General features: G+C 35.5%; 1 protein-coding gene across 36 annotated transcripts in view; it reads left to right on the top strand.

Annotated features, from left to right (window-relative positions):
- The window catches only part of Zir (Zizimin-related), a 582,703-nt gene that overhangs the window by 386,213 nt on the left and 173,120 nt on the right, over positions 1–23,370 (top strand). For 10 of the 36 annotated variants that reach the window (XR_010852045.1, XR_010852043.1, XR_010852044.1 and 7 more), the window contains one exon: positions 20,010–20,136. Coding sequence is in view for 14 of the 36 variants with exons in the window: in XM_067098450.1 (XP_066954551.1) it covers positions 20,010–20,136 (127 nt within the window). In the remaining 22 variants the exon portion in view is untranslated. Of the gene's footprint in view, positions 1–6,486; positions 6,706–7,778; positions 7,857–20,009; positions 20,200–23,370 lie in introns of all 36 variants that reach the window. The other 26 variants (XR_010852030.1, XR_010852025.1, XR_010852027.1 and 23 more) reach the window with 6 other exon arrangements.

Genomic DNA, 23,370 nt, shown 5'->3' with positions numbered 1-23,370 from the left:
ACTATGTAAGACTTATTCCAGTTGGTGTGCAAGCCCAGATACTGTTGTAACTTGGAAAGATTGGCCATTTGCTTGTGCTACCAAACTTAACCAACTGCCCAGATACCTCAGCAGCCTGCCTGGTGTGGCCAGGATGCCTCTAATGCAAGGTCAGTATAATAACCAACAGAACTGTTGCCAGGCTTGGAACTATAGTACCTTCTGCCACTAGACAAAGTAAAGGTGCTTCCTTAAGGATAGATTTATTGAGATGTGGAGCAAAGTTTCTTGGTGGTCCAAGGATGCCAGAAGTCCTCTTCTAGATGGATTGACTCACTGACTCTGCTGTTTCCATTTTGAAAAGGTTCTGCTGCAGGCAGTTGCAGAAGTAAATGACAGAAAAGGCCAGGTAATTATGTGTCATTGACTCAGTCACATCCTTTTCAATCATCAGCTCTACATATTGTCCAAGGCCTTGAACTTCTTTGGGTCACTACCATGCATCCTGTAATCCACTGACTGAGATGTTATGGGAGTCTCGTGTTGAGCAAGTGGAGTTGGTAATCAGCTTGGGCTGAAGTTTTGTCTGTGGGAGGACAACTACATCTTGTCCTTTCTTTTTGAGTGGAAGACCTACCTCTTCCTTGGCCAAAAGGGTGACCAGTGTCTCCTGAACAATGTGGGCGTGGCATGAGTGGAGGAGCCAGTCCTCCTTGAAAAGGTAGACAAAGAGTCCTGGAAGATGAAGTCAATGATGGGTGACTGCTCTTGGCTGGCATAGAGAGTAGTCTGGAGACTGAGATACCAAGTTTATTTCTTGTCTCATTGTTGTGGTTATCAGCCTTTGAGGAAGCTCTCTAATCAACTTAATTAGAAACAGGTCTAGTTTGAGGAAGCCCAAAACACTTAGATACATGAAATCCTAGGAGGGCAACATAGGAAAAGTGTGTTTCATGGCGAAGTCTCACTTCCGTGTGACAGTTAGCTAGGAGATAGAGACCCTTCTAATAAGGAGAATCGACACTTTGTCAGTTAATGCACTGTCCTGCTCTTAGCTACAGCTACTGATGATGATGTTTCCTCTGCCAAAAGTGAGTCCATGGTGCTTGGAACCCATTCCTGCCCATTGGTAATGGCTAGAAATTCCCTCAATAACCTTGAGTTGTATTGGTCTTGGCAGGTGACATAACTGGCAGTAGAGTGAAGGAGGCTGGGTCCTTCTTCTAATTTCTTAAGTAAAAGAGGACACATGAATTACATCCCTACATTGAGCCACATTGATGCAGTAGAATGTTCAGAGCTTATGATTCTTGAGATAATGTTGAAGGGGAAATAGAGATGGCCTGGACAAGTTCTCTCACCACCCCAGAGGGAAATATTTGTTGAGTATCAGCTGGGTTACTGAGAGCACTAAAAGGCTTGAAAGACCCAGACTTAATTGGGTGAGAATTATGTAATTGGATGTGTGAGATGAGTATAGATTCAAGTTAGCAAAAGTGCAGTGTAGACTAAAGGTGCAGAGTTTTATAGAGACCCTTTGTATTTCACAACATTGGAGGGGATGATGATAATGAGCAGCGTGGAGGTGTTAAGTGCTGGGTGCAGCCATTTGGAAATTATAGTCTCTCAGTGTTCCTCTGCCTTCCATTCTAAGCTTCACTACAGTTAGGATGTCTTTGGTTGTGGTATTGATTGGGAGTTCATAAGTACAGTGTATTTCTGTCACCATCAGATGCGAAGTCTTCTGGCCTCAGTTCTGCCGCTCAAGTTTCTCATTTTGGATGATGCTGTTGCTAAAGATTAAAGGTCTCACAGATCCAATCCACAGCCCCCAAACAGGGTACCATATATTTCACTTTCATGTCAATCGCATCATAATCTTCTCACAAAAACTCTGCTAAGTGAATAGTGTCACTGATGGGTCAACATGAACCTTGTTGGTGACTTCAGTGATAGTGGACATTGACATCATAGGCTTGGTCAGACAAGAATCAACTCACCTGTTTGGTGTCAGGGGTTCAAGGAAATCAGAAACATTGAAGAATACTGTATCTTATGTTACTAGGAACAGTAGTTGTGGAAGATGAAGTCTTGTCACTTGAAGCAGGCCCCCAATGGAAATCGTCTCATTTGGTATGGTTGGTAGAGGAGCTTAGTTTATGTCTGTAGGGAAATCCAACTTCACTGCATTATTCAGCTTGCTAGAACCATAACTAGATGGTGATCTTAAGGTCTGGTTGAAAACTATACCTCTGGGAACAAGAACCTCTGCTTAGACAGATGTTTGTGCACCTATTAGAGAAAATGTCCTAGAATGCTAGAACTGGGAAGTGGGATATCCTCCAACCTAGGAGGATGCAGCTGTAAATCCATTAGAACACTGACTGGAAGAGGTAACACAGCTGGACACTTATCAGCAGCCTAAGCATGAATGGGAGTCAAAGCAGTGGTGGTAGAATTGGCAGTCGAGGATGCCAATGTATATATATATTTCTCTGCATCACTATTATTGTATTTTGAGCCCAATCCTTCCTCTTCATCTTCTTCCATCTCGAAAGTTCATGCAAAGATGCAGCGCATTACTGCTATAAACCTTCACCTTATATTTTAGTAATTTACTTATATTTTAATATAATTATCAACTTGTAATATTTTTTTATATAATTATCAACTTGTTAATTTATTTTTTTCTTTTCTAATATCTGATTTCTTCTTTCTGTATTCCTATTATCTTCTTTAAATTCTTCTAAATGAACACCATATTCTTTTGAAGCTTGAATTTCAAGTCAGTGGCCCTTGTAGGCTTGTTCATATGTATTAGGGTTTATCTTCTTAATACAATAATATAATAATAATAATAATAATAATAATAATAATAATAATGATTAATAATATTTAATAATAATAATAATAATAATAATAATAATAATAATAATAATAATAATAATAATAATAATAATAATAATAATGTATTTCGTCTAATTTTAAGATTTTAAGAGTAATTTTGGTAATATGTCGTTTAATGAACAAAACTCACTGCCTTATGTGAAGTTCCCCCATCCCTCTACCCCTATTAGGGGCAAATACATTTGTTTGAGAGCAAAGCTTTACACTGAACAGAGAAGTGGGAGATAAAGAGCTCCCGCTCATTTGATGTGTATCTCTTACCCCATAAATGTGGAAGGAATTTTGTCTACTAAATATTAATGCCATTGCCAACTTTGAAGATATTCATAAGGCTACATAATGCAGTGGTTCATCTCAATAAAACTTGACATTTATTGGTTGCAAAGCATGACTTTTTTCCATGTGTAGGGACATGTATGGTAATTGTATAGTCTCCCAAATTTTGAATGCCTCACAAAAAGTTGAAAGTGCATTTTCCGATTTCTTTCTCCTTAAAGCACTGATATCCTTAAAAGCCTTGTAGAGTGATTGTTGTTGGTATGTAATAGGGGTATTAACAACCATCCCATCCTGCTGAAGGGACCAAGATGCTCACACTTGTTGAACAGTAATGGTCAGTGATACTATTCATTAATTTATTAATGATTGTATCATTTAATGTTAATGTTTGGTGCAGTTGAACGAGGGACAAGTTATAACTTTCAAGTCTTGTGTTTTTTACTCCTAATTTCCTATTGGCAGATTAATTATTAGTCCCTCTGATTAATTAAGTTTATATTAATTGGTTTATCATTTGTTTTTAATTTAATCTACTCATCTCTAACCTGGGAAGGAATTAAGTAGGAATTAAGTTTAATGATTGGGTATATAAGTACTTCACATGACTTGCAGGCTGTAAGGTAGTAGCAGGTGCTGATTGTGTTGTTGGTTTTGTTTTTTGTTTAAACTAGGCCTTCTTATGGTATTTGAGAAAAGCTGTAAAAATATGTAATCCTTGTGAACTTATGTGTAATTAACTTTCCATTAATGCAGTTTTCTCTATTCACCTTGCTCTTTTGTAAATTGTATAAAAAAGGTTGAAACCTTAGATTTTCAAGCATGGGTTTTTAATGGTAGATACAGTTCATTACATCCTCCTATAGCCGATTCACTTAGGGTAGATTCTTGGGCCTACGAGACGTTTGTTTGGCGGCCTCTGATTGGCTCGTACCGGGAGGCAGGCGACTAGCTCACTGTCTCATCTTTATGTATGTAGCTCAGAAAACAATCAATATGTTTATATATTTCTTCATTTATCTCACGTTTTGCACAAGATAGGAACGTTTTGGTCATACCATAGGGTTTGGTATTAATTGTACCACTAAATATGATTTCCTGAAATCAATAAGAGAAAACACAAAGGAATTACAACGAGTAAAAGTGAAGAGAGAAGCATTTAATTCTTTATACCCGTTTTTACTTATCATCGGATTTTGCATCATTCATGCGATCAAGACAAAATAAAACTTGTGTTTTCATACAATGAATTCACCCTGAATACTCTGGTGCTTTCAGATTTTAGATGCGTGTGATATGTGAAGAGAAAATGAAAAATATGTCTTATTATGTTGCATCTGTTCATGATGCAGTTTGCCAAGAGACGGTGATGATGGTCTGCATGACACTGTGTTGGTTATCTCAGCCGTTGACAGTTGCCAATTAGCGATATGAGAAGTTTGCAGTTTCGGCAATATTTGCATGACAATTTCTGTAAATAAATGCATAGAATTCCCATTATGACTGTCGAACATTTTCACTCTAGTATTATACTGTATATATCTGTACGTCTGGACATATCTGCTATGAAAAAAAAAAAAAAATAATCAGATGGATGCATCTGGATGTGCTGGCTTCAATTTAGACATCGCCAACAGATTTTATGGTAAGAAATAAAAAATGTACTTTCGTTCATTGAATGAACATATGAAAAATAAGCTTCTGATGTTATTGACTAGAGAAATGAGCGGCCATAATAATGAACTCATCATTATGTAGGCCTGTTATTTATCATGTAGTCTACAGTATGTATGCAAATTTCTAGACTAAATTGAACCCAATACATCCAGATGCATCCATCTGATTATTTATTTTTTTTCGTAGCAGATATGTCCAGACATACAGATATATACAGTACTGTATAATACTAGAGTGAAAATGTTCGACAGTCATAATAAGAATTCTATGCATTTATTTACAGAAAATGTAATGACAATAATACAGCAAATATTGCCGAAACTGCAAACATATCGCTAATTGGCAACTGTCAACGGCTGAGACGGCCAACGCGGTGTCTTGCAGACCATCATCACCGTGTCTTGGCAAACTGCATCAAGAACGGTTGCAACATAATAAGACATATTCTTCATTTTCTCTTCACATATCACACGCATCTAAAATCTGAAAGCACCAGAGTATTCAGGGTGAATTTATTGTATGAAAACACAAGTTTTATTTTATCTTGATCGCATGAATGATGCAAAATCCAATGATAAGTAAAAACAGGTATAAAGAATTAAATGCTTCTCTCTTCACTTTTACTCGTTGTAAATCCTTTGTATTTTCTCTTATTGATATAAGGAAATCATATTTAACTGTACAATTAATACCGAATCCTTGTGCAAAACGTGAGATAAATGAAGAAATATATAAACATATTGCTAGTTTTCTTAGCTACATGCGTAAAAATGAGACAGTGAGCGAGAAGCCTGCCTCCCAGTACCAGCCAATCAGAGGCCGCCAAACAAACGTCTCGTAGGCCCAAGAATCTACCTTAAGTGAATTGGCTATAGTATTTCAGTATATACAGTATCTTCAACCCAGGGCATGTTCTTTTTTGATATTTGCTGTGGTTTTGGTGTAGATATTGTATATTGTCATACATGTCAATGCTGCAGCTTTCTAAAAAAAAATCACACACTTGCTGTGGATTAAATTATTTTGTTAATTAGACTTTCCTTGATTTTGCATGTGAAAAGTGAAAGTTGAAAATAAAAAGGTTTTTACCCAATTATAATTGTTTACAATTTTTCGGAGAATGTTAATTTTGTACTTTGATTTTAACTGGTATAAGACTGTATATACATATATACAGTATATATATAATATATATATATATATATATATATATATATATATATATATATATATATATATATATATATATATATATATATATATATATATATGTATATATATAATATATATATATATATATATATATATATATATATATATATATATATATATATATATATATATATGTATATAATATATATATATATATATATATATATATATATATATATATATATATATATATATATATATATATATATATATATAATATATATATATATATATATATATATATATATATATATATATATTATATATATTTATATATATATATATATATATATATTCACGTTTTTGTTAGGATTTTGTTTTGATATAGTTTTTAAAATTACATGCTTTTTAGTTAATGTTTTATTGTACTCTCTGCACGGGATTGATTTTAGTAGAATTTACCTTTAGTAGCACACCCTTTCCACCACCATCCAGGGCAGCAGCTATTATGGTTTAATTGAGGAAAATGGGGTGTTAGTCAGTGTCCCTGCATATCCTGTGCACAGCTCCCTGCCAAACCACCACCACCAATACTACCATCATCAGGTTGTAGGACGTTCCATCTCCGATGATTCCTCCCCACAATATTTGAATGAGGGAAGGCCCCCTATACCTCCTGTAACACTCACTCAAGATCACAACTGTATTGTCCAGGTAGTCAGAAGTGTTTTTTATGTGATGTACACATCTTTTTCAGAATACTTGCACATCTTTAGACATGGTATGTTCAGTGGAGCACTCAGATCATTTTAAGGAATCATGATATATTTAAAGTCCATGTTGCCCACTGTTTCTCTTAAAGTTGATTTGTACTTTGTATCCAGTATTAATGAGCCTTATTGAGATCATATTGTTTAAATGAACAACATGTGTATTATCACTATTTCTTATACAAAAGAGTTCATTAATCCACCAAAGTTCCAAGTTCAGCTGTACCATTGATGTATTCATTCATGCTGTTTTTGGAGCAAGGACCCATACATTAACTCATTCAGCATTACTTTTGGTATTTATGAAATGTGTAATACTGTATTATTTTTTATGTAAATAACTAAATAACTGCATTCCCATGTATGCTCATGAACTGAAAGTTTTGCAGTTTTATTTTTTACAAAGTTGGGAAGGTAAGTATTTTATATTTGTGATTTTGAAAGCAGTTGGTGAAGAGAAAACTACTGTAAGTAACTGTTAGCATTATTAAGCCTTCAAGATATTTTTGAAGAATATTATTTGTTACCAAATCTGTAAGCTTTTGTTTGCTGTTTGATCTTACGTTCCATGATTTTTTATGTTAATTCTTCAAGAAAACCTTGCCCAAGTTAGCAAGTTTTGCGTAATTGAGTAAGGATTATCATGTACATTGTGACAAGATAAGTTCATTAGCGAGGATAGATAGTAATTAAGTTAACCTGCTTAGTGTGTTGATATTGAGGTACTTAAATTTTGTTGTAGGATGCTATTATGTGACATTTTTAAAAGCATGTTTAAATTGAATGGAATTTAATAAGTGAGGTTGCAAATAGTTGAGCACATTTTGTCTACCTATTACATTTTGGTAAGAAGTTGAATGAAATATTATTGTCTGTTTTCACCAGCATCACCAGGTACTCTGTGACTGGATATACTGTACAGTACTAGGAGAGGACAGCTTTGCCAGATCCCCATAAATATTATTGACTTTTCGTTAAAGTAATTTACATTCCCATTGTTTTCTCTTTTCTCAACAGAATGTTCCTCCCCCAATTGCTTCACAGATATACAGCCCAACTGAGATCCCTGAGGATCTCGAACTACCACCCAACCACGTATATATTTAGAGTTAATTATTTTGACGTTCTGAGTGTCAAATTGCACTTGCTTCAATGCACAAAATTACATATCATATATATCATACATGTAAAGTCTTAACTTTTTTAAGTCCCCATATCCTATACAAAACCCTGACTTCTTGTACATGTAAACAAAATGTCTTAAGCTGTTTTAATGTTTTGATATATATTCCATATATGGGTTCATCATGTGTACAAAATCTTTGCATGGAATACCCTGTATTCGTATTTTTAAGCATACCAAGTTTTTGATTAGGTACGAAAGGTCTTTGAAGTTAAGGTATGCCCTTGTACTTACACATTGCCTTCAAATGTATAACTAGGGTGTCAGCTGCAATTATTGACAAAACGTGTGAATTTGTACTTGTGGATAAAATAAGAAACCATCCTGAATAGAAGAGATCCAAATGTATACTAAGTAGTAACATATTTGCAGTAGGTTAGTGCATGTCTCTTGAAATCTTAAGTTTTCAACTGTACTTAAATTCATGATAAATTTTTGATGATGTTATCAAAATTTGGATGGGGTTTGTAGACATTGCAGTATTATAGGTAGATGGTTAATAATGTGTTAGGTTATACATCAGTTAATTTGTTAAAATCTTCATTTATCACCTGGGTTAAGTTATGTGTGATGTTCATGTCCCTTGGCTTTTGTTTTTTTGCCCTCTACATTTGGGTGAATCACTAGGTTATGTAGTGGCTCTGTATAATTAACAGAACCATTCTGTTTGTTTCTGGTGCAGATGATTCCCGGAGTTACAATGGGGTAACATTCCAATGAACGGGAGTATGTTCTGATAAACCTATCATAAGTCAAAAATGCGCTTCAATACACTTAAACTTCTAGCTTCAACATGCTTAAACCAGTCACATTAGCATACAGTTGGGCAAAGTCATTAATACAAAGCCTATTTTATAGCAAAGTGTTGAATATCTTGTGTAATTTATTGAATGCTGAACTTGAAGTGAAAAACTACGTGGTCGATGGGTACATGCTATTAACATACGTTAGCTTTTGAAGCATTGGAACAACCCATGACTTGCTGTAAACTGCTGTGTATATGTAGCATCGTAGCGTGCTAGTAAAAGGTTTTAAAAAGAGATTTATCCTTTGTCTGATCGTCAGCAGGCTGAGCAGGCGTAGTCTTCCATCCACGCAATAATAATTTCTCCATCTTATTGTCAGCCAAACTCTTTTCTTTGTGAGACAGTGGTTATCACAAGCCAAAAATTTCCCAGCATCACTAATTCACTTCTTATCCTTTAAGATGGAGGTTGTTGATTTCAAAATTCTAAATTCGTTTGTGATGGCCATTGTGGCATGCTGCCTTCATGCTTGGCAGTTATCTTTGGTTTCTTCTCGAGAGTAATTGCCTTCCACTTTTTCTTCTTCCCTGTAGCAGGCAACACAGATGGCCATTTCATAGAAATGAGAGGTGCCTAAAAATACAATCTAAATACAGGAGGTTATCCAAGAAAAATAATAGCAATATGGGAAACTGCAGATGGGAGATGAAGAACACTGCTGCTGTCTGGATGCCCAGCATTCATAAGGTTATATGTACCAGTTATCTCTTGCCCAAGAAAAAATTGAATTTCAAAATTTGGAATAAGGTTTATGCTGAATGTTAATTATCACTATTACCATCGTTAAGTCAAAATATTGTCAACCTGTGGTGTACTTGAGTAGTATTTTAATTCAATTACTGATGGCCCCACTTACCTTATTCCTACTCTCAGTATTAGCTTCACCATGTCTACACTTTAGGTTGTCTAGGAGTTTTCAGCACCTCTAGAGCAAATGGCAGGTTCTCTGATAAAATGGTTTAGGCTGACAGGTATCAGGAAGAGGAACCTCTTGCAAAAACTGTTAAATTGAAAGACCCTAGGCTACAAATTCACTTTCTTCCTCTTGGTATGGCATGTTTGCTTTTAACCTAGGATAATGAAATAAAGTAATGTCTTGTACTTCATTTTAATTAAATTTGTTCATATAACTTTTGTATTGATATATTTGCATTATTGGGCAACTGCATCTTGTCATCAGAAGCAAAATAACTCAATCTTGATAGCACAGCCTCTGTGAGTCCTCAAGGGAGTTGCACTCTCACGGTCCCTCCAGGGTTCCTTAAGACAGACCAACCAATCTCAAAGATTTCTCTTACAGTTGGTCTCAGCCATAATAGTGGTTGTTGGCACAGTGATAGAATATAATGGAATAAGGACACAAGGGCTCCATCTCCTGTCCACAGCAACTACCTCTGTTTTCCATGCATAATAATTGCACAGATGCGACAACGGCACATAATTCAGCTACCTTCCTCATTACACTCTGGGCAGTCCGAGAGTTCACTAACCCCCAAGTTTGGCTTCAAAAAAGTGTTCGACTATGCATTTTTCAATCATAAAAACTTGAAAGCCAAGTACATAGTTTCAAGACCCAGTGAAAAGTGTTAGTTCCTTAAAATTTTAATGGGTAGGCTTATATTTGTTCAGATTGGGAGCCAGTAGGTCTCCTGCAAGATGAAAAGTTAGAACTAGATCACTAGGCTACACTGTAATTGCTGTGCTGTTGTTTCCTGTGTAACAAAGCAATAATTAACATTAATGCAATAATAGTAAACAATTTTGTTTTTGAAAATTATTAGTCACTGACATTTTGTCATTGATAGATGATTTGAGGTTAGGAATGGGTAAGTCAGGTTAGCCTAACCTGCTGTTTGTGAAACATAGCTGTGATAGTAGTTACAAAATGTGCTTGACTTACAAGCTTGTGTTTATTAAAGGCCATTATTTCCTTTGTAGTGTTTTATAATCAAACTACAGTAATCCTTTGATTATCCAGGTTTTCATTATCTGGAACTTGACATTATCAGACACACCCGGACCAGTGACCAAGGATTAAAGATATATGATATCATTTAAGGAAATTGCATTTAACATACAGAAAAAATACGCTAACAGTGAGCCATGTGATAATAGTTCCATTAACAGCTGCTTCAAATAACTGTCCAGCATACTGTTAGGATATAATTTGCTAGTGGTATATCCTAAATAGCAAAACATTCTCAATTACAGATACCACTGATTATGGAGCTTGCAGTGGTGCTACTGTAGCATACAAGCCATTGTGCTGAGTATCAGTCAGTGGGGAAGCTGCCCAAAAGGAGACATTAATCTAACAATTTGATTTTCATAATACTTTTAAAGAAAATTCCACCAATTATAAAATTGCTACATAAACAGGATTAATCAAAATGATTTTACTCTCCATAAAGTAGGCTGGGTGGGTTAATCAACCAGGACATGAATGTACTAAAACAAAGGTCCTTTAGTACTGTACACTTTTAGGAAGGATCTTGTTGTTTACAAACAGGAGAAACAACTGTTGACATTGACACTAATGCCCTCTATTGTATAGATTATAGCTAGTTCCCTTACATCCATTTCATAGTAAAAAATATCAAGGCAGTACAGTAAATAGGCATAATCTATCAACTCTTACCAGAATTTCAATCCTCATAATATCCAATGGAATGTAAATAGAATTCAATTAAGAATTCATTTAGATAATTAGAAAGATTGATATCTACATATAATCTCTTATACCTCTGTATCCAAGGGATTGGATAGTATGGCAAACAGATTAAGCCTCAGCAGTTGGCCAGTCAGTCAGTTCTTCTTCGTTTTAACGTGCTTTTTCCCATTTTTATATGGGGTAAGCACGATGCCTTCTTTTCGAAGGAATTTGATTTGGCGTTGGGGTAGGCCGTAGCCTCGGATCGGCTGCCCTGCCTGACATCGCTTAGACCCCGGTAACGATGTGTACGTGTATCGTACTAATCCCCAGCTCCCTTTCTCCCAGCTGTGAGGAGAACTGGGTGGTTAGGTCGACAGTTTGAGACATGTGAGGTGTTTGTTATGTTTTTAGATGTTGGAGTGGCTTTGTTTATGTGTGTATTAGTCTGTAACATCAATTTGCTTTCAGCAAACCTATCCTTTGATAACATACGTAATCCCGGGGTGTCTGCACGGATAGCAAAGTGTCCGCCTTCTCTGACCAGTTGGCTGCGGATTTGAACCCGCGCCCTGGACCTCTACGAAGTCCTAGGCTGCTGCTCTACCGACTGAGCCATCGAGGCTCTTGGCCAGTCAGTCAGTAAAAGCTGATAATGAACTTGGAACTGCCCTTTATGTACATAATAAAATACACAATAAAAAAATAAAATAATATACAGTACTGTATATACTGTACATTAATAAAATAGTATATGAAGCTGCTTGAGTCACTGAAAATGACAAATTGTTGTGGTGGTCTGTTTTTAAAAATCCAAGCTACTGACCATCTTGCAGGTAATTCTTCTGTAAAAGCAGATGCAGAAGATGGGCTTGTCTTATTATATGATACTACAGCAAATTCTACACCAGAGGGATATATGGATCCATATGTGTACAATGTGTGCCTTAATATATAATACAGTGTTATATTGCGTATTGCTTTTGATATTCAGCGGTTATATACATCATTTTTGAATATGTACATGTTTCAAGTGTATACAGACACACATTTTTTGCATAAACCAAGGAGGAAGAAATTCTAACTGTGTACAGGAAGGAAGCATGAAGAAGAATGATGAGGCAAAAGTACTCAGGTTAATATGGGCAACCATAGTACAGTTGAGGTATGGTTCTCTCATAGCTCAGAACCGTCTTTACAGTATGGGAAAAGATCTTGATCCATAGAGCTAGAATCACGTACATATTGAAATTCTGCTGAAGAAAGAAGTTGGAGAGGACCTGGAAAGCTGTATTCCTCGTCTTCATTATGTTTCTAGCCTACAATAAGTATGATGAATGTGAAGAACAGGAGGACATACAGGGGAAGGGCTAACGCATGATCCTTGGCTGTCTTTTCAGTTAAAAGCCAGCTGGTACCAAAGAGAACCCAATCTTGGCATTTCAGCTTTGCAAAACTCTCCCTGCAGAATCTTACACAAATTTCCACCTCTGGTGCCATTCTGTAGGATGATGAAGAGTTAAAGAGGCTGGAGTATCCTGAGTGATTGACTCTATTGCAAATGAATGCTATGTACTCTGTGAGGAAAAGTCCATGATGTAATGGAATTTGCAAAAGCTGAGGTCTGACATATATGATAAGTTTCACATATGGTAGAAAACATGAGAAAATATTGAGAGCTAATAATGAACTAGATGGATGAAAAAAACTGAATGTCACATCGCAAAAATGGTATGATTTTGTGATTTTGGGAGAGCAAAGGAACTTACATTTGCTGAAGATGAAACTGTATGGAGGACTCGTGGGACACTTTGGACGCTTAAGCCTGGGCTGGGCATGCACAATGTCGTTTTTCATCTTTCAAGATCTGTTATGTTAGTGTAGCAAAAAAAAGTGCATGGAATAAAGTTATTTATGGTTAGTGGGTACAAAGGAAAAAATGAGAATTGTATTGAATTTCGTGTATACATATCTTAGGATTGGTTTAAGAAACTACTTGCATTACAGCCAAAGGTCAAGTATAGTACAGTTAATGTTAATTTGTCATTGTATTTCTTCTTGCTGTTTTTAATTTATTGCTTGAAATCTAGGCCAGCTTAATTTGAGGGTTGCAGTTTTATGTAGGATTCTGTAGGGCTGCAAACACAGCTACTTAGCTTGTTAAAAGAACAAAGCACCTTTTGCTTATGCTATACTTCACTTATCATTCAAGTCTGATGGGATTTTGTACACTATAATTAACCTTTATAGTAGCATTTTGTTTTATAATGAACCTGAACCTGAACCTGCATGCTTTAGCAAATTACAGTTTTCTTGGGGTAAGTTCTTTTTCTTTAGAATTGACTAGGTATATAAATGATTTTCATGTCACAGGTATAAGAGCTTTAAATTCCTGTGGGTACCCTATGTTCATCCTTTTTTTTTTTTAGTTCATGTACTGTTGTGTGAATGTAAATTTTTTATGTACAACAAACCATATACGTCTTATTTAGTACAGTAATGGATATCTTTAGCCTTTCAAGACAGGTAATAATCACAAGATTCTCCAGAATAAAGGGAGATTTTTGAAAGTTTTGTGAGGCTTCACAGATGCACAGATCCTGTTGTTTTACTTGCACGTTTTTAATTATAATGAAAAAGAAACCAAGATTTTTCACTCGCTAACCAAGATAAGGTAATGAGGTTTATAGGCTATAACAACATACAAATTTGTTAACTAAAATCTGTATAGCCTTTGAAATAGTAGTGCTTGGATTGACTGAATTTTTTCTTTTTATTATATCACGAAGGAGTATTTGAGATTGGAAAAATGGCTCAAGTCTAGCATGGTTTTGTAACTACTGATATTGATTATATTAATGAGTTATGGAATAGTTAGGGCAGTTAGGAATTTGAAGGAAGCTCGTATGGAATGAAATGTGCATTTTTGAAAATAGGCAAGGAAAAGGAAGGAGAGAGTACATCTGAATATCTGCAATAAGGAATAGAAATAGCATTAAGATACAATTAAAGATAAGTAACATAAAAAACTATAAATGAAACAATTATAATATTAATAACAAAATCAGTAAACAATTAAAAAGTAAATAAGGGAAAGAAATTTGTGACTGAGTTCATTACCAAACTAAGGAACCCCACTTGGGTCTCTGAAGGGCCAGGGTACAGAAGCAAGGCCACAACCAAAAGTTGAAGATAGTGGTTATATGGTCACCACCCAGCTCTGACAACTAAGTATGGTGCTTGAGGTGACCCTGTAACCACAGATGGTGACACAGGCATGCCAGTCAGTGAAGTACACCTTAGGTAAATTGAAGCAGATGTTGAAAATCACTCACCACCTGCACCTTGAAGCTTGATACTGATACCCCTTTTCTCCTTAAGTGGCCCAAAAAAATTTTTTTTCACGAGCAGTTATGGTAAAGACTTTGGAAGCCTAGCCCGGGTAATTTTATTTCTTCTGTATAGAAATGCACAGTGATGTAATGAGTATATTTCTCTGTTAAAGAAGGAATGGCATATTGTATTTTAATCTTTTTTGAATGGCAGTCTCTGAAATATTTTACTGAGAAAGTGCTGTTTATGATCATATGTTTTACAAGAATAGGGTACAAAAGGAGTACATTCAAAATTCAAGTGTAAAACCTGAAAACCTGCTTATGTTGCTTTTATAACAGTTCTTTCTTTCAAGTTGTTTTTGATTACCAGGGCTTTTCATGAAGAGTAAAATTATTGTTTTTTGCACTTGAAATTTAAAGCTAGTGAAGTAAATTTTCTCTACACCATTAGTGAAAGTTCTGTTAACCCTTAAACGCCGAGCCTCTATTTACAAAAACGTCTCCCGTATGCTGGCGGCGTTCGGGAGTTAGCGCCGAAGCGGAAAAAAAGTTTTTTTCAAACAATCACAGCACGCTTAGTTTTTAAGATTAAGAGTTTATTTTTCGCTCCTTTTTTTGTTATTGCCTGAAGTTTAGTATGCAACCATCAGAAATGAAAAAAAATATCATTATCATATATAAATATTGAAATATATGACAGCGCAAAAAAAATTTTTCATATATAATTTTATACAAATCGCTGTGAGCAAAACGGTTAAAGCTAACAGGTTATTTTTTTCTTTGTATTGTACACTAAATTGCGATGATTTTGGTATATAACAAATTGTAAAACGATCAAAGCAACACAGAGAAAATATTATCACAAAATGATGCATGAATTAAGTAACGTGCGGGACGTAAAAAAAGTTTTTCAAAAATTCACCATAAATCAAAATATTGTGCTAGAGACTTCCCGTTTATTGAAAAATGAAGCTAATTGATTGAATATTACTAGACTGTAAGTGTTTTAGCTTACAATTGCAGTTTTCGACCATTTCGGTCAAGCTAAAGTTGACCGAAAGTCTAATTTTTTCTATTTATCGTGATTTATATGAAAATATTTAAAAACTGATAAAAGCTACAACCATGAGTTATTTTCTGTTGTATTGTACATGAAATTGCGCTCATTTTCATATATAAAAGTTTATGTAACGACTAATGTAAAATGATGCAAACATTACGACAACGTGACGAAAGAATTTCTGAGATGTTCGGCCGAGTTACTGCGCGGACGTAAGGAAAAAGTTTTTTTCAAAAATTCACCATAAATCGAAATAATGTGCTAGAGACTTCCAATTTATTGCAAAATGAAGGTAAATGATTGAATATTACTAGAATGTAAAAGTTTTACCTTACAATTGCGTTTTTCAACCATTTCTTTCGAGTTAAAGTTGACCGAAGGTTGAAATTTTGGCAGTTATCGTGATTTATGTGAAAATATTTCAAAACTGATAAAAGCTACAACCATGAGCTATTTTCTGTTGTATTCTACATGAAATTGCACTCATTTTCATATATAAAAGTTTATGTAACGACTAATGTAAAACGATGCAAACATTACGACAACATGACAAAAGAATTTCTGAGATGTTCGGCAGAGTTACCGCGCGCAGACGCAAGGAAAAAGTTTTTTTTTTTTTCAGAATATCATAAATCGAAATATTGTGCTAGAGACTTCCAGTTTGTTGCAAAATGAAGGTACATGATTGAATATTACTAAAATGTAAGAGTTTTAGCTTGTAATTGCGTTTTTTTACCATTTCGGTCGAGTTAAAGTTGACCGAAGCTTGAAATTTTGGCAGTTATCGTGATTTATATGAAAATATTTCCAAACTGATAAAAGCTACAACCATGAGTTATTTTCTGTTGTATTCTACATGAAATTGCACATATTTCCATATATAAAACTTTATGTAACGACTAATATAAAATGGTGCAAACATTACGACAACGTGATGAAAGAATTTCTGGCGCGGACATAAGGAAAAAGTTTTTTTCAAAAATTCACCATAAATCGAAATATTGTGCTAGAGACTTCCAATTGGTTGCAAAATGAAGGTAAATGATTGAATATTACTAGAATGTAAGAGTTTTAGCTTACAATTGCGTTTTTTGGCCATTTCGGTCGAGTCAAAGTTGACCGAAGGTTGAAATTTTGGCAGTTATCGTGGTTTATATGAAAATATTTCCAAACTGATAAAAGCTACAACCATGGGTTGTATTTTGCTGTATTTTACATGAAATTGCGCACATTTTCATATATAAAACTTTATGTAACGACTAATATGAATCAGTGCAAAAATTAAGACAAAATGACGAAGGAATTTCTGAAATTTTCGGTCGAGTTACCGCGCGGGCGTAAGGAAAAAGTTTTTTCAAAAATTCACCATAAATCAAAATATTGTGCTAGAGACTTCCAATTTGTTGCAAAATTAAGGTACATGATTGAATATTACTAGAATGTAAGAGTTTTAGCTTACAATTGCGTTTTTCGACCATTTCGGTCGAGTCAAAGTTGACCGAAGGTTGAAATTTTTTGTAGTCGACGTACGGTACGTCCACTTGGCACCCAACAGACAATTTTAGTCGACGTATGATACGTCCAGTAGGCGTTTAAGGGTTAATGTTTAAATTGGAGAGGATGACTTACAAATTTCCCATTATTGAGTGGCTGGTCATTTCTGAGTCAGTATTCAGATTGCTATTATTTCTTTTGTTGCATTGCAAAATATCAGTGTTAATTATAACTTTGATTTTTATTTCAAGGCTAGATTTGGGCTGTTTTTGCCTACCTCAGTTTAATCAATTTAAAATTTTAAGAAATTGAATGAGGTCATGGGTATGATATATATGGTAAGCTTGCTGTTGCAATTGCAACCTTTGAAATTATTCTTATTGCACATGGAAAGTGATATTCATTGATGTGTTATATCAGTGATTTACAGATAAATATTAAAGTACTTGGCAGGAAGAAAATTTAGTGCAAGTCCAATGAGTTATTTATACTTCAGGTTCTATTTATCCAGAATCCAGCTATCTGTAAGTCTCAAACAATGAGGCCTAGCCTAAGGGAAGATTCAACAAGTATTCAGTATTTAAGATTAGGGCTGAACTTTTAGTCCCAATTTTCTCCACACAGCAAGCTCACATTTTATTAAAATAATGGTATGGTGTTCTTTTGTGGAAGCTAATTTTTCTAACTGGTATGGTGGCAAATCACAAATTATGTTAAAAGTGTACCCAAGCTGTAAGTTTTGATTAATTTGTATCAAAAGAATGGATGCCTTATTTTTGGAAGATTCATTTATACATATTGGCATTAATAATTCAAGCAAAAGCCATAAATTTTATGCAATACACAGGAAGGAAAAAAATAATTGTAATCACTAATAAACTGTTTTTTACAGTAAAGTGAACGTAAAAACAAAAAGTTAATGATAGCATAGATCAAGGGTGGGCAACCTGTTGCGTATGTGTCAAAAGTGTCACTTCAACACTACACTTTTCTGGCAAGCCAAACCTGGGACTTACACTGAAAAAATAAAATTACAGGGCTCTGGTAAGACAATTGATGTTATTTTTTATTACTTAAAGGCTCTTGAAATACAACTAGGAGTGAGTTTTTTGGAGTGATGGAAAAATTGAGAATTTTCTATTTTTCCCGAACCAGAAAATACATGAGTGATCATCCCAAAGGATGGCAAAACAAGACTGCAAATGTCTTCGGAAATTTTTTTATAACACCAAGTCAGCTGTTCAACAGTTCTCTACAAGATATGCAGTCAGAGAATTAGAAATTATAAAATTTATTCAAGTTTCCAGACATGATTAGACTGAATGTACTATGGTAAACATGTAGATTTTTTCATGGATAATTATGCATAGTTTTGAAATGTAGTTGACTGAATTTCAAAATAACTCGACTTGGAGAGAAAAATGTGTTGCTGTTAGAGTTAACTGGAAAAGTGTTGGAAGTGACTGATTAGAGATGAGAGAAATGCAGAAAGGGAGGCACCAAGGACTTGAAATACTATTCCAGACAATTTTGTTTCTTTTAAAATTTCATTCACATATTTTTTTGAATCATTTATTCACAGTGATGAACTTGAAGTCTCGTATGTGGAGTAGCATGCATCTCTCATTTATTTGATTTTTGTGCTAAAAACTCTAAAGATTTACTTAGGATTGATGTAATATCAAGTTTTGTTGGTAAAATAACTTCATATTTCCCGTGTAGTTTTTATGCACCATTGATAAGGTTTAAAATCAATAAAAAATCAGAATTATTGTTTACTCATTTGCTGATGTTAAAAAAGCATCTTTACTTTGTTAAAATTGCATCTTTACTTTGTGTGGATGTATATGGCAAATAGAATTACATGTAATGGCTAATAAAAACATATCCCAGTACCTAAGGGACACCTAATATGTTGTCCCCCCAAAGGATTCAGTTGGCACGTGAAAATATTGTGCATCACTGACTTAAAAAGGTTGCCCACCCCTGGTGTTGGTTATGTATAAACAGTTGTCATTGGTTGTTCTTGTGGGATGTAAAGCCTAAGGTTCCCATCTTAAGATGTATAATGATGCATAGTTTAAAACTTATTTACGATAGGGTAAAGAAAAACTTACGAGTCAGCAGTGTGTAAATATTTTTCTTTAAACAAGAGGAAGTTAGTTTTGTATTTATTTTCAAATGACTAACAAATTTATTGCCTTTGTTAGTTTTCTGTAATTATGATACCAGATTGTATCTGAATAGCAGTGGTGATCAGTGGAACTGACTTCATGATTTTTACGTAATGTAATATACGTACAATATTGGATAGTATGAAAATACATTGTGCTAATTTGTGCAGTGCATATTTCAAAGCAACTTTGTATTTCATTTTCCTTCCTGGAGGAACATTGAATGTGTAATAGTTAGGATGAAGCTAATGTAACAATGCACATGAGCCAGTAAACTATAAACATTAGATTTTCATTACTGATATCCATGAAATGAGCATATGTAATAAATCTTAAGATACTGTGGTAAATATATGGCACATTGGTATCTGTTGCTGATTAACACATTCTAACATTTTGTACATCAGCCAGACATAGCAGGTAGTAGGTACAGTATCAAAAAATAGAAAGGTTGAATAATCTTTATTAGCTCAGGACCCTGAGTAAGATATTAGAAATTCAGGCTATACCCTGTTGGCATATATTAACATGGACAATAATTTTCAGGGAAAGAAAATTTCTCATCGCAGTGGCAGCAGTAATGCCAGAAGCAAAGCAGATATGAAGAGCCGCCTGGAAGAAGCCATCATGGGTCAAAACTCTGCACGCTCGGAGATGATGCTCCGCCGCCGAGGTAACATTCCCAACAACAGCCCTCATGTTGTTGGATTATCACAGTTCTACATCTCAGGGACAGGTTTGTGTTTGATGTGATGAGCCAGTTCGACACACTTGATTAAAATCAGATCCTTCAGTTTGCCCGTTTGTGGCCTGTGGCTGCTGCCTGTGCACTCCTGTGGGGATTATTATTGTTTTGCATATTCTGCGGCTCGCACCATTAATCTCTACCCTTTATAAACCCCTTTATTGGCTTGGGGTCTGGAGGACATTCTTATGGTATAGAATAAGGGAATCTTGTAGATTATTTTATTTGTGAGTTCACCATGAAAATCTAGATAGTGGACCTGTAGATTAGTGGTGATTCACTGGGTGTACGGTTAGAATTTTAAGGTTCAGCTGTTTAATGCTAAGGTGTTTTATTTAGGATAATTCTGTCTTCCTGTTGATTAAAAGAATCCTTGCTTTTGTAACTTGTACATCATGTATAAATGTGTCTTACAGTGTGTGCATATTTTTATTAATTTTGTTAATTTATGTAACTTGAGATTTGCGGGAGGGAAATGTGTATGTATATAATACAGACAACCTCTCCAGACTTCACTTTTCTGAAATTTAAGTAGCCTTTAGTAATCCTGAGTCTAGTAATGATTAACCCATTGTTTTCTACATGGTGCATTGTAGATACCATGAGAGGTACCACAGTAATATCATAGTTGGTAGCACAATGTTTGTTATGAGATTAGTGTATTCTTGTAAGTATTTTTTATTGACTAGATAAAATAACATCATTGCTTGATGTACATTTCTTTATCAATGGACCCTTTGTTAAGTGCATACCTTTGATTTTAGTTGTGTATTTAGATATAGGCTGAAATAATTTTATAAAGGAAATGAAAAACTCAGTGATGTTCATATGGTCTTTCAGGTAATAGTTTTAAACTGACACTAGAGCACTGTGTGTGTACCCATGGAAATGTTAGAATGCATTGCATTGTTTTTGGCAGCTTAACATCTTCAACATCTGTTAATTGCTGCTTTTTGAACAATAGTAGCAGAAGAGCATCTCCCACTTAAGATGAACAAAATATTAGAGTTACCAGAAACATTTGTTTTCAATATCTAGATATCTAAAAAGGGATTTTGACAAAGGAAAAATCTATTTCTGAGGAAGGTCCCATGTTACCCGGTGAAATTCCATTGTAGCACGAATTTCTAGGTATAAAATGCTAGATATACCAGAGAAAAAAGAGCTTTCAGGAAAGCTGGGGTCACTACCCCCCAGATCGAGCGTCTTCTCCAAGGAAGACGTCGGTATAACGAAGGGTGAGTGAAGGATCACTACCACGGAGTCTTTCTTGAAAGATCTCTCCCTGTTAAAACCCCCAGAAGAGAGCGGTGAGCCGTTACAGCCCCCACACACAAACACCCGCCAGCTCGGCGACACCAGCGCCACCTACCTCATTCCAGGCTAGCACTAACCCCAGACTTGGCATGTGCAAGTAGCGGGGGGAGCAACAGGTGAGTCAGGGAGGGTCACCGGGTGACACGGGACCTTCCTCAGAAATAGATTTTTCCTTTGTCAAAATCCCTTTCTGAGTCCAGTCCGTGTCAGCCGGTGAAATAGTGATAGAGAATCATGCCAAGGCTGCAAACTACAAGGAAACAAGGTAATCTGAAGAAAAAAACATAAATTACGAAAATGGTTTTAATCAGGGTATCTCTTACATGTGAAAAGAACACTAAACCTAAGGCACAGCAAAAGCTTAACATTACGAAAAAAGTGGGGAAGTCCCCAGTATGGCAGGGAAGAAACCCCAAAAATACTTAAAACTACTAAAGCATAATGACATATGAAAATTACATGGGTTAAATGGCATACACAATCTTAAAGCTACACACGTAATCTTAAAGCTACACACGTAAGAGACAATATAAAATGGGAAATAATTACATACAGTACATACATATATATCTGGGGTACATGGAGCAAAATAAAAACCGCCCAGTACCCCACAAGAAAATCACAATCATAACATGTCAGATCACAGTTTCCACTCAACAGAGACAAGATACATCAATATGAGGAGCAAGGCAGTGAGGCATGATCAACCAGGAGGATAAGCAGAGAAGTAAATGAGGCAGGCGGGCGGGGGGGAAAGGGGAGGATAAGGAAGATGATTAATTAAGGTGGGGAGATGACACTTCCCACAGCTATTGTAGAAAATTTCAGGGCTTCGAATGATTTTAAATAGTGGCGTTTAAACACTAGAGGTGATTTCCAACCCGTGTATTTAGAGAGTTCTGAGAAGTCCAAATTATGAAAGTAATTAATGGAAGTAGCCACTGCTCGAATATCATGAACCTTAGGAACTGAATCTGGGTTGGCTTGTTTAATAAAATACAAAATCTGTTGTCTTATTGCATTTAGTGATAGAGTACCACCTTTCTCCCTGATAAAAAGAGGACCCGACTTACTCTGTGGAGTTCTTAAAAGGTAAGCTTTAAGGGTATATACTGGACATAAAGACTGGTCTTGTGGAAGGGGCACCACCTTCCAAGGAGACCACCTGTCTTGTGGGTCTTCATTTTTGGCTAAGAATCTAGGGTCAGGGGAAAGGAGGACCTCTCCGGACGGGAGGAAGTTCACAAAATCATCACCTCTAGTGAGAGCCGATAGCTCTGAGATTCTGGCACCTGAAGCCAAGCTAATCAGAAATAAAGTCTTCCTTAACAGATCCTGATAAGAGCATTGAAAGTTGTTCATCTCTGATGCTAACTTAAGGACATCATTAAGGAACCACGTAACATAATGTGGGCGTGATACGGGTCTCAGACGAGCGCATGCTCTGGGGATAGATGAAAAATAGGAATCTGTAAGGTCAATTTTAAAGCCGTATAGAAATACCTTCTTCAGGGCTGACTTCGCTGTGGTAATAGTGGCTGGAGCAAGGCCTTTCTCAAACAATGACCTAAAGAAGGAAACTGCCAAATTAGTCGTCATGATTTTGGCTTCAGATGTTTTCAGGAAGGAGGCTAATTTTTTTACTGCTGAGTCATACTGTCTAAGAGTAGAATCTCTTTTGTCTGATTCTAGAAACAGAGTGTTAACAGGGTCAATGTTTGCTCCCTTCTGGGCTGCGAACTTTATAAAGTCCATAAAACTAGGGCATTCTGAATTCTTGAGGAAGCTGACACAGTCTTGGTTTGTACTGTCTGGGTCAGTTTGGGCTTGGGAATCCGAAGACTC

This window comes from Macrobrachium rosenbergii, chromosome 55 (assembly GCF_040412425.1).
Source record: "Macrobrachium rosenbergii isolate ZJJX-2024 chromosome 55, ASM4041242v1, whole genome shotgun sequence".
Lineage (NCBI taxonomy): Eukaryota > Metazoa > Arthropoda > Malacostraca > Decapoda > Palaemonidae > Macrobrachium > Macrobrachium rosenbergii.
This window is presented reverse-complemented; position numbering and strand designations above follow the sequence as displayed.